Genomic DNA, 12,500 nt, shown 5'->3' on the forward strand with positions numbered 1-12,500 from the left:
GGAACTCCAGCAAAGCAGGAGATAAATAAACATTATTATTATTATTATTATTATTATTAATACGAAATCCAGCAAAGCGGGATATACATCATAAAAATAGTAATAGTAATAATAATAATAATAATAGTTAATATGAAATCCAGCAAAGCAGGACTGTGTGATGTTATTAATACGAAATCCAGCAAAGCGGGATATAAACATAATAATAATAGTAATAATAATTATTATTATTATTAATACAAAATCCAGCAAAGCAGGATATAAATAAACATTATTGTTATTATTATTATTATTAATACAAAATCCAGCAAAGCGGGTTATAAATAAACGTTATTATTATTATTATTATTATTATTAATACGAAATCCAGCAAAGCAGGACTGTGTGATGTTATTAAAACGAAATCCAGCAAAGCGGGATATAAACATAATAACAATAATAGTAATAATAATAATAATAAATACAAAATCCAGCAAAGCAGGATATAAATAAACATTTTTATTATTAATAATAATAATAATTTAAAAAATCCAGCAAAATGTGATATAAATAAACAATAATAATAATAGTAATAATAATAATAATAATAATTATTATTATTATTAATACGAAATGCAGCAAAGCGGGATATAAATAAACATAATAATAATTTCGAGGGAGAGAAGGAAGGAAAGAAAGAAGGGTAGAGAAGAAGGGAAGGAGATAAAGAACTAAAGAAAGAAGGGTAGAGAAGGAAGGAAGGAGGGAGAGAAGGGAAAAAAGGAGAGAAAGAAAGGTAGAGAAGGAAGGAAGGAGAGAAGAAAAAGGGAAGGAGAGAAGGAAGGAAAAAAGAAGGATAGAGAAGGAAGGAAGGAAGGAAGGAAGGAAGGAAGGAAGAGAAAGGGAAAGGAGGGAAGGAGAGAAAGAAGGAGGGAAGGAGAGAAAGAAGGAAAGAAAGAAGGGTAGAGAAGAAAGGAAGGAGAGAAAGAGGGCAAGAGAGAAGGAAGGAAAGAAAGAAGGGTAGAGAAGGAAGGAAGGAGAGAAAGAAGGAAAGAAGGAGGGAAAGAGGGAAAGACGGAAAGAAAGAAGGGTAGAGAAGGAAGGAAGGAGGGAGAGAAGGGAAAGAAGGAGAGAAGGAGAGAAAGAAGGAAAGAAAGAAAGATAGAGAAGGAAGGAAGGAGAGAAGGAGAGAAAGAAGGAAAGAAAGACGGAAGGAAGGAGAGAAAGAGGGAAAGAAGGAGGGAAGGAGAGAAAGAAGGAAAGAAAGAAGGGTAGAGAAGGAAGGAGAGAAAGTGGGAAAGAAGGAGAGAAGGAGAGAAAGAAGGAAAGAAAGAAAGGTAAAGAAGGAAGGAAGGAGAGAAGGAAGGAAAGAAAGAAGGGTAGAGAAGGAAGGAAGGAGAGAAAGAGGGAAAGAAGGAGGGAAGGAGAGAAAGAAGGAAAGAAAGAAGGGTAGAGAAGGAAGGAAGGAGGGAGAGAAGGGAAAGAAGGAGGGAAGGAGAGAAAGAAGGAAAGAAAGAAGGGTAGAGAAGGAAGGAGAGAAAGTGGGAAAGAAGGAGAGAAGGAGAGAAAGAAGGAAAGAAAGAAAGGTAGAGAAGGAAGGAAGGAAGGAAGGAGAGAAAGAGGGAAGGAGAGAAGAAAGGAAAGAAGGAGGGAAGGAGAGAAAGAAAGGTAGAGAAGGAAGGAAGGAGAGAAGGAATGGTTCTTTTGTTTTTAAGGTAGTCAGAACGCACAGAACATTTTTATATATATAGATAGTATCATTGTATTATATTATTATTATATAATATAATTATAATATATTACCCTAAGTCGCGTGATTTTTTTCCCTTAGTTATAAATGTCATTTCCTAATTGGGTCTCTCCTAAAAACATCGAAAAGTTATGTCTTCCTGCCTGGCAGGGAAAAAAAGGTTGGACTGGATGGCCTTTAGAGGTCCCTTCCTGACTCGGACTCTATGTTCCTGCCTTTGGAGGCAACGCACACGGTTTCCCTTCTGGCCATTGCTCTTGTTTGCTTCTCGTTCCCTCGGCATGAACTGACCTTGAGGGAGAACATGCTTGCATCCCGTTTTGTCATTAGTCGTGAATCAATGGGCCACGTGTTTGGTTCGAGGGGTTGCTTTGGCCGCCCAACAAGGGCACAACACAACACGTGACGACACACAACAGGGGTGGGATGGGGGATTTCCATTTGCCAGCTTTAGAGCTTGAGAGTTGAGACACTCATCGAATCCTAGAGTTGGGAGGGACTCCCAAAGGCCATCCAGTCCAACCCCATTCTGCCTTCATGCAGGAAAAGCACCTTCAAAGCCCTCCTGACAGATGGCCATGCCTGACCAAAGTGAAATAGAGTGGGGCGATAACTTGGAATCATAGCATAATTGAGGCCACATGGACCATCCAGTCCAACCCCTTTCTGTGAAAGCACAATCAAAGCACCCCCTGACAGACGGCCGTCCAGTTTCTGATTCCTTGTCTATTCTCAATGAGGACTTCCCTCTTGTTGATACCAACAACATATAATGGCAAGGCTTGTCAGTCCCTATTAAAAATCATAGAACCTAGTTAGAAGGGACCCCTTAAAGGCCATCTAGTCCAACCCTCTTTTGCCTTCATGCAGGAAAAACACAATCAAAGCCCTCCTGACAGATGGCTATCAAGCCTCTGTATCAACATCTCCATGGAGGTGTCGATACAAGCCGTTTTGTGTCTCCTTCGTATAAATAAGTAAATACAACAACAGCAATAATAATAATAATAATAATAATAATAATAATAATAATGGAATGGGCTGTTGTGAGTTTTTCAGGCTGTGTGGCCATATTTCAATAATAACAACAACAACAACAACAATACAATGGGCTGTTGTGAGTTTTTTGGGCTGTGTGGTCATATTTTAATAATAATAATAATAATAATAATAATAATAATAATAGAATGGGCTATTGTGAGTTTTTTGGTCTGTGTGGCCATATTTCAATAATAATAATAATAATAATAATAATAATAATAATAATAATAATAATAGAATGGGCTATTGTGAGTTTTTTGGTCTGTGTGGCCATATTTCAATAATAATAATAATAATAATAATAATAATAATAATAATAATAATAGAATGGGCTATTGTGAGTTTTTTGGTCTGTGTGGCCATATTTCAATAATAATAATAATAATAATAGAATGGGCTATTGTGAGTTTTTTGGGCTGTGTGGCCATATTTCAATAATAATAATAATAATAATAGAATGGGCTATTGTGAGTTTTTTGGGCTGTGTGGCCATATTTCAATAATAATAATAATAATAATAATAATAATAATAATGGAATGGGCTGTTGTGAGTTTTTTGGGCTGTGTGGCCATATTTCAATAATAATAATAATAATAATAATAATAATAATAATAATAGAATGGGCTATTGTGAGTTTTTTGGGCTGTGTGGCCATATTTCAATAATAATAATAATAATAATAATAATGGAATGGGCTGTTGTGAGTTTTTTGGGCTGTGTGGCCATATTTCAATAATAATAATAATAATAATAATAATAGAATGGGCTATTATTTATTTATTTATTTATTTATTTATTGTGAGTTTTTTGGGCTGTGTGGCCATATCTCAATAATAATAATAATAATAATAATAATTCTGGAATGGGCTGTTGTGAGTTTTTTGGGCTGTGTGGCCATTTTTCAATAATAATAATAATAATAATAATAATAATAATAATATGGGCTGTTGTGAGTTTTTTGGGCTGTGTGGCCATATTTCAATAATAATAATATAATAATAATAATAATAATAATAATAATAATAATGTTGTCTATTTTATTTTATTGTAACTTGTATTGTATTTTTTTTGTAATTTGTTGTTTGGGCTTGGCCTCATGTAAGCCGCCCCGAGTCCCTGTTGGGGATGATAGTGGCAGGGTACAAATAAAGTTGTTTATTATTATTATTATTGTCTGTTTGAAGCAAGTGTGAATGTTGCCATTGGCAAACTTGAATTAGCATTTGAGTAGCCTTGCAGCTGCAAAGCTGGTTTTCGGAAACAGAATGTCGACTTCTTCTGCGACAGCTTCAGAAAACTTGTTCATCGGCAGAAATGTATCCAATTGTCTGGTGCTTATGCGGAAAAGTGAATAGTGGTTGAGAGAACCGTGAGACGCTGGTTGCGGAAACAGAGTGTCGACTTCTTCTGCGACAGCTTCAGAAAACTTGTTCATCGTTGGCAGAAACGTATCCAGTTATCTGGTGCTTATGTGGAAAAGTGAATAGTGGTTGAGAGAACCATGAGACACTGGTTGTGGAAACAGAGTGTCGACTTGTTCCACGACGGCTTCGGAAAACTTGTCCATCGTTGGCAGAAACGTATCCAGTTGTCTGGTGATTATGTGGAAAAGTGAGTAGTGGTTGAGAGAACCGTGAGACGCTGGTTGCGGAAACAGAGTGTCAACTTCTTCTGCGACGGCTTCAGAAAACTTGTTCATCGTTGGCAGAAATGTATCCAGTTGTCTGGTGCTTATGTGGAAAAGTGAGTAGTGGTTGAGAGAACCCTGAGACACTGGTTGTGGAAGCAGAGTGTCGACTTCTTCTGCGACGGCTTCAGAAAACTTGTTCATTGTTGGCAGAAATGTATCCAGTTGTCTGGTGCTTATGTGGAAAAGTGAATAGTGGTTGAGAGAACCCTGAGACACTGGTTGTGGAAGCAGAGTGTCGACTTCTTCTGCGACGGCTTCAGAAAACTTGTTCATTGTTGGCAGAAATGTATCCAATTGTCTGGTGATTATGTGGAAAAGTGAATAGTGGTTGAGAGAACCGTGACACGCTGGTTGCGGAAAGTGTCGATTTCTTCCGTGACGGCTTCAGAAAACTTGTCCATCGTTGTCAGAAATGTATCCAATTGTCTGGGGCTTATGTGGAAAAGTCAATATAGTTAAAAAGCACATTCTAAGGATTATTTCTGTGTTTGATTTATTAAAATAGTCCCATCCAAATCCAAGTAATGAAGGTGGAGGCATTACCTTTCATTCAACCCTCATCTATACACTCCACTTGCCTCACTCCCAACAGACCTTTGAACAAACCTCTGAGGATGCTTGCCATAGAGGCAGGCAAAACGTCAGGAGAGAATGCTGCTGCAACATGGCCACAGCAACCCGGTGATTCCAGCCATGAAAGTCTTTGTCAACAGATAATAATAGGAGTTTGTAGTTTTGCATGGTCTTTCTACCAAAGGGTTGTATATCGAATTACACTGTCGAATTTCTGCCGTTCCAACATCACTTTCAATGCCATTTGGCACCACTTTCAATGCTACAGAACCCCTTTGACAGAAAAGGCTGCAGACCTTGTAAAACTATGGTTTTCGTGGCTGTTAACATGATTTCTGCAGTATGGATGCACTTATCTGTCATGGTTGTTTGACTCAAGGGAGTCCAGTCGGAGGCCCTGACATCTTGCATGTGCTGTGCCTCTTTCCTGCAGAATCCCAGCAGAAGGAAGTGGGGGAGATGCTGGCGCAAGAAGGCCTGCCCCACGCCTCCCTCGGCAGCAGCCCCAGTGAACAGGTGGCCTACCTATTGGTGGAGCGCAGCCGCCTTCTGGAGACCATGGAGGCCCTGGAGCCAAGGGTGGGCTTCAATGCCACTTTGGGGAACCTCTGCGCCACTCGGCTTCAGGTATCGTCAGGCCCTCCCCAAGTTACAGACGAGAGAGGTTTGGTCTTAAGTCGAATTTGTATGCAAGTCAGAATTGCATAGGGAAGGGTGCTTGTTTTGCTGTCTGTGCCCCTGTTCATCTCACTTTCAGGATATTGAAAATGTGGTTTGTTGTGGAGACAATGCTTCGTCTGAACTAAAGATTCTGTACTTGGCACTTTTATCCCCTAATCTGCTCATTATCCCAAGCGGCCAGGAACGGGTTTAGTTTCAGCCTTGACTCTGTTATCAATCTTTCTCTCAGCCTGGCAGAATGCCTGAGAGTTTGGATTGTTTGCCTGTACTGATGACAAACATAAGCAGGAACAAATAATCCAGAAAATTAGTCCATCAGAGTTCATGAAAAACAAATACAGAAACTTCCAAGGTAATAATCCAAAACTTGAATCATGAATCCAAAAAAAGGCACTTAACACACGAATCTATCCAAGGCAAGGCTTCCAAGGACTAGGAAATTGTCTTAACTCAATTTTCAACAATACTTCGTCTGAACTGAAGATTCTGTACTTGGCACTTTTATCTCCTAATCTGCTCATTGTCCCAAGCGGCCAGGAACGGGTTTCGTTTCAGCCTTGACTCTGTAATCAATCTTTCTCTCTGCCTGGTAGAATGCCTGAGAGATTGGTTTCTTTGCTTGTACTGATTACAAACATGTCCTCTATCTACTGGCTCATTAATTTCTGCAGCTGGTCCAGGTGCCAAGCTATTCAAGGCAAGGCTTTCAAGGACTAGGAAAGATGTCTTAATTCAATTTTCAACAATGCTTCGTCTGAACTAAAGATTCTGTACTTGGCAACTTTTATCCCCTAATCTGCTCATTGTCCCAAGTGGCCAGGAACAGGTTTAGTTTCAGCCTTGACTCTGTAATCAATCTTTTTCTCAGCCAGGCAGAATGCCTGAGAGTTTGGATTGTTTGCCTGTACTGATTACAAACATGTCCTCTATCTACTGGCTTATTAATTTCTGCCGCTGGTCCAGGTGCCCATTTGTTATAGAATCATAGAATCATAGAGTTGGAAGAGACCTCGTTAGCCATCCAGTCGAACCCCATTCTGCCAAGAAGCAGGAAAATCCCATTCAAAGCACCCTCAACAGATAGCCATCCGGCCTCTGTTTAAAAGCCTCCAAAGAAGGGGCCTCCACCACACTCTGGGGCAGAGAGTTCCACTGCTGAATGGCTCTCACAGTCAGGAAGTTCTTCCTAATGTTCAGGTGGAATCTCCTTTCTTGTAGTTTGAAGTCATTAGGTACAAAGATAAGCAGGAACAAATAATCCAGGAAATTAGCCCATCAGAGTTCATGAAAAACAAATACAGAAACTTCCAAGGTAATAGTCCAAAACTTGAATCATGAATCCAAAAAAGGCACTTAACACATGAATCTATCCAAGGCAAGGCTTCCAAGGACTAGGAAAGATGTCTTAACTCAATTTTCAGCAATGTTTCGTCTAAAGATTCTGTACTTGGCACTTTTATCCCCTAATCTGCTCATTGTCCAAAGCGGCCAGGAACGGGTTTCGTTTCAGCCTTGACTCTGTTATCAATCTTTCTCTCAGCCTGGCAGAACGCCTGAGAGTTTGGATTGTATGCCTGTACTGATTACAAACATAAGCAGGAACAAATAATCCAGGAAATTAGCCCATCAGAGTTCATGAAAAACAAATACAGAAACTTCCAGGGTAATAATCCAAAACTTGAATCATGAATCCAAAAAAGGCACTTAACACATGAATCTATCCAAGGCAAGGCTTCCAAGGACTAGAAAAGATGACTTAACTCAATTTTCAGCAATGCTTCGTCTGAACTAAAGATTCTGTACTTGGCACTTTTATCCCCTAATCTGCTCATTGTCCCAAGTGGCCAGAAACGAGTTTAGTTTCAGCCTTGACTCTGTAATCAATCTTTTTCTCAGCCAGGCAGAATGCCTGAGATTGGGTTGTTTGCCTGTACTGGTTACAAACATATCCTCTATCAACTGGCTCATTAATTTCTGCAGGTGGGCCAGGAACTGAGCTATTCAAGGCAAGGCTTCCAAAGACTAGGAAAGATGTCTTAACTCAATTTTCAACAATGCTTCGTCTGAACTAAAGATTCTGTACTTGGCAACTTTTATCCCCTAATCTGCTCATTGTCCCAAGCGGCCAGGAACGGGTTTCGTTTCAGCCTTGACTCTGTAATCAATCTTTCTCTCAGCGTAGCAGAACGCTTGAGAGATTGGGTTGTTTGCCTGTCCTGATTACAAACATGGCCTCTATCTACTGCCTCATTAATTTCTGCCGCTGGGCCAGGTCCCGAGCTATTCAAGGCAAGGCTTCCAAGGACTAGGAAAGACGTCTTGACTCAATTTTCAACAATGATTGATGATCCTTTTCCAGGAGGAATTGGACCAGATCCGCCGGACTCTGGAAGACGAGCTCCGAGAGCAGCGGGAATCCATGCAGCGCAGCATAGAGCAGATGAATAAGGTAAAGCAACAACAGCAGCAGCAACAACAACCTTGTTCTACTCGTTTCCACATTTTCCACACAATTAGACAGGAAATCACGCTTGCAAACCAGGAACAGAAACGTTTTCAAATTTTGTGACGTCGTGTTATTGTTGTTATTTACATTAAATTATTATTATAAATAATAATTATATTATTTATATATCACTTTTTTCCTCTTATAAAACAATACTAAACTTAAAACTGTAAGCATTACATTATTATTATTATTATTATTATTATTATTATTATTATTGGTAATATACTTTTTTTTCTCTTAGGGTGCTTCCAGACCGCATTAAGGCCCCTTCAAGCCCTTCCACACAGCCCTATATCCCAGAATATAAAGGCACATTATCTGAGTGTGGACTCAGATCACCCAGTTCAAAGCAGATATTATGGAATTTTCGGCCTTGATATTCTGGGATATAGGGCTGTGTGGAAGGGTCCTGGCTCACAGCTGAATAAAATCCCACATTATCTGCTTTGAGCTACAGAACAGGAGCTTTTTTGTTGAGTTCCAGGGCGAGAGAAGCAGATGGCGGAAACAGGAGAACGGCCTGCCTCAGGGGAGCGTGCTTGCTCCATCCATGTTCAACATCTACACAAATGACCAGCCACTGCCAGAAGGGACAGAGAGCTTCATCTATGCTGATGATCGTGCCATCACCGCTCAAGCAGGGAGCTTTGAGATGGTTGAACAGAAGCTCTCCGAAGCTCTAGGTGCCCTTACTGCCTATTACAGGGAAAACCAGCTGATCCCCAACCCATCTAAAACACAGACATGTGCCTTTCATCTCAAGAACAGAGAAGCATCCCGAGCTCTGAGGATCACCTGGGAAGGAATCCCACTGGAGCATTGCAGCGCACCCAAATACCTGGGAGTCACTCTGGACCGTGCTCTGACCTACAAGAAGCACTGCCTGGACATCAAACAATAAGTGGGTGCTAGAAACAATATCATACGAAAGCTGACTGGCACAACCTGGGGATCACAACCAGATACAGTGAAGACATCTGCCCTTGCTGCTGAATATGCATGCCAAGTGTGGAACACATCTCACCACGCTAAAACAGTGGATGTGGCTCTGAATGAGACATGCCGCATTATCACGGGGTGTCTGCGCCCCACACCACTGCAGAAATTACACTGTCTAGCCGGTATTGCACCACCTGACTGACATCCGCCACCTGACTGACGGCCAATAGTGAAAGGACCAAGGCAGACACATCTCCAGCTCATCCCCTGTTTGGGTATCAGCCAGCACGTCAACGACTTAAATCTAGAAATAGTTTTCTTAGATCTACAGAGACACTTGCTGGAACACCCCAGCAAGCGAGAGTCCAAAAGTGGCAGGCCCAAACCCAGCACCTCAATCCGTGGGTGATACCAGATGAGAGACTCCCCCCTGGGCACACAGAAGACTGGGCGACTTGGAGGGCGCTGAACAGACTGCGCTCTGGCACCACGAGATGCAGAGCCAACCTCAAGAAATGGGGCTACAAAGTGGAATCCTCGACATGCGATTTCGGAGAAGAGCAAACCACTGACCACCTGCTGCAATGCAACCTGAGCCCTGCCACATGCACCAGGGAGGACCTTCTTGCAGCAACACCGGAGCTACCAAGTTTGCAAAATTTGTGGGGTTTTTTTTTTATCTGTTTGTTTGTTTTGTTCCGTTAGAAATGTAATACAATGTTCTGGTTGCGGATGACACGATAAATAAATATATCTGCTTTAAAAGGGAATATATGGCAGTGTGGACTCCGGTCCCATCCAGACAGTACCTTTATCTCAGGAGCTTCCACAGCAAACAGGAGGGTGGCCAGGAATTTTAATAATAATATTAATATTATTAATAATAATAATATTGGGAGGGCGAGTGAATGATTATAATAGGGTGGGTGTTAATAATAATAATAATAATAATAATAATAATAATAATAGGAGCGGATGATGATAATAATATCATCCGTGGGCATGATCTTCACTGCACGACAGCTCCAAGAAAAATGCAGGGAACAAAACCAACCTCTGTCCATGGCATTCATCGACCTTGCAACGGCATTCGACACAGTGAATGAACCACAGCGCTCTCTGGACCATCCTCCACAAAATCGGGTGCCCTGACAAATTTGTGAACATCCTGCGGTTCCTCCATGATGACATCATGGCAATAGTCTTGGACAGGAATGGCTCCCAAAGTGACCCATTTAAGGTGGAATTGGGTGTCAAACAGGGATGATGTGTTATTGCCCCAACTTTAGTCTCCATCTTCATCACTATGATACTTCACCTTGTTGACAGGAAGCTCGTTGAGTGGAAATCATCTATCGGACAGATGGCAAGCTGTTTATCCTCAGCAAACTGAAAGCCAAAACCAAGGTTACAACAACATCTGTTATAGAACTCCAGTATGCTGATGACAACGTCGTTAGTGCGCATTCAGAGGAAGATCTACAAGCCACTCTAAACACCTTTGCAGAAGCATACGAGAAGCTCGGCCTGTCACTGAACATCGAGGAAACCAAAGTGATGTTCCAGCAGACACCAGCCAACCCCTCTCCAATGCCAGAGATACAACTTAATGGTGTAAAATGTTGAAAATGTTGGCCATTGGCCAAAACCTTGGCAGCCACCTCTCCACCAAAGTCAACATCGACACCGAAATACAACACCGCCTGAGCTCTGCGAGTGCAGCATTTTCCCGAATGAAGCAAAGAGTGTTTGAGGGATACATCCGTAGGGATACCAAGGTGCTTGTCTATAAAGCTATTGTCCTCCCTATTGTCCTTCCTGCTCTATGCCTGCGAAACGTGGTCTACAGACGTCACATGCAACTCCTGGAACGATTCCATCAGCGTTGCCTCCGGAAAATCCTGCAAATCTCTTGGGAAGACAAGCGGACAAACGTCAGTGTGCTGGAAGAAGCAAAGACCACCAGCACTGAAGCGATGGTCCTCTGCCATCAACTCCGCTGGACCACCCACATTGTCCGGATGCCTGACCACTGTCTCCCAATCAGTTGCTCTACTCTGAACTTAAGAACGGAAAACGGAATGTTGGAGGACAGGAAAAGAGATTGAAAGATGGGCTCAAAACTCTGGCATAGACACTGAGAACTGGGAAGCCCTGGCCCTTGAGCGCTCCAGCTGGAGGTCAGCTGTGACCAGCAGTGCTGCAGAATTCGAGGAGGCACGAGTGGAGGGTGAAAGAGAGAAACGTGCCAGGAGGAAGGCGCGTCAAGCCAACCCCGACCGGGACCGCCTTCCACCTGGAAACCAATGCCTTCACTGTGGGAGAAGATGCGGGTCAAGAAGAGGGCTCCACAGCCACCTCACAAACCCACAAAAATAGTCATCAAGGAAGTCCATCTTACTCGTCCAACGAGGGATCGCCTAAGTAAGTAAGTAAGTAAGTAAGAATAATAATAGGAGTGAATGATGATAATAATAATTATAATAATGGAAGAGAGAGCAAATTACAATAATAATAATAATTTATTATCATCATCATCATTAGCTATCCCTCTTATTATTGTCATAATAATCACAATAATTGGAACGAGAGTGAATAATAATAACAATAATGATGATGATGATGGAGGGAGAGCAAATGATAATAATAGGGTGGGTGTTAATAATAATAATAATAATAATAATAATAATATTAATAATAATAGGAGAAGGAGCGAATGATGATAATAATAATAATAATGGAGAGAGAGCAAATGACAATAATAATCATAATATATCATCATCATCATCATCAGCTATCCCTCTTATTATTGTCGTAATGATCATAATAATTGGAACGAGTGTGAATAATAATAACAATAATGATGATGATGATGGAGGGAGAGTGAATGATAACAATAGGGTGGGTGTTAATAATAATAATAATAATAATAATAATAATAATAGGAGGAGCGAATGAGGATAATAATAATTATAATAATAGGAGAGAGCAAATAACAATAATCATAATATCATCATCATCATTAGCTATCCCTCTTATTATTGTCGTAATAATCACAATAATTGGAACGAGAGTGAATAATAATAACAATAATGATGATGATGATGATCATGGAGGGAGAGTGAATGATAATAATAGGGTGGGTGTTAATAATAATAATAATAATAATAATAGGAGGAGCAAATGAGGATAATAATAATTATAATAATGGAAGAGAGAGCAAATGACAATAATAATCATAATTTATTATCACCATCATCATTAGCTATCCCTCTTATTATTGCCGTAATAACCATAATAATTGGAACGAGAGTGAATAATAATAACAATAATGATG

The 12,500-nt window shown here is 40.6% G+C and overlaps 2 protein-coding genes across 3 annotated transcripts in view; one reads left to right on the forward strand and one right to left on the reverse strand.

The window, feature by feature from the left end:
- Positions 1 to 12,500, reverse strand: part of CDC42 (cell division cycle 42) — a 390,560-nt gene that overhangs the window by 364,942 nt on the left and 13,118 nt on the right. The window lies entirely within an intron of this gene.
- Positions 1 to 12,500, forward strand: part of CCDC30 (coiled-coil domain containing 30) — a 70,507-nt gene that overhangs the window by 17,455 nt on the left and 40,552 nt on the right. The window contains exons 4-5 of one of the 2 annotated variants that reach the window (XM_060758683.2): positions 5,468 to 5,661; positions 8,075 to 8,164. In XM_060758683.2, the coding sequence (XP_060614666.2) occupies positions 5,468 to 5,661; positions 8,075 to 8,164 (284 nt within the window). The remainder of the gene's footprint in view (positions 1 to 5,467; positions 5,662 to 8,074; positions 8,165 to 12,500) is intronic. The other variant, XM_060758684.2, reaches the window with a different exon arrangement.

The sequence above is a fragment of the Anolis sagrei genome, chromosome 13 (assembly GCF_037176765.1).
Source record: "Anolis sagrei isolate rAnoSag1 chromosome 13, rAnoSag1.mat, whole genome shotgun sequence".
Taxonomy (NCBI): domain Eukaryota; kingdom Metazoa; phylum Chordata; class Lepidosauria; order Squamata; family Dactyloidae; genus Anolis; species Anolis sagrei.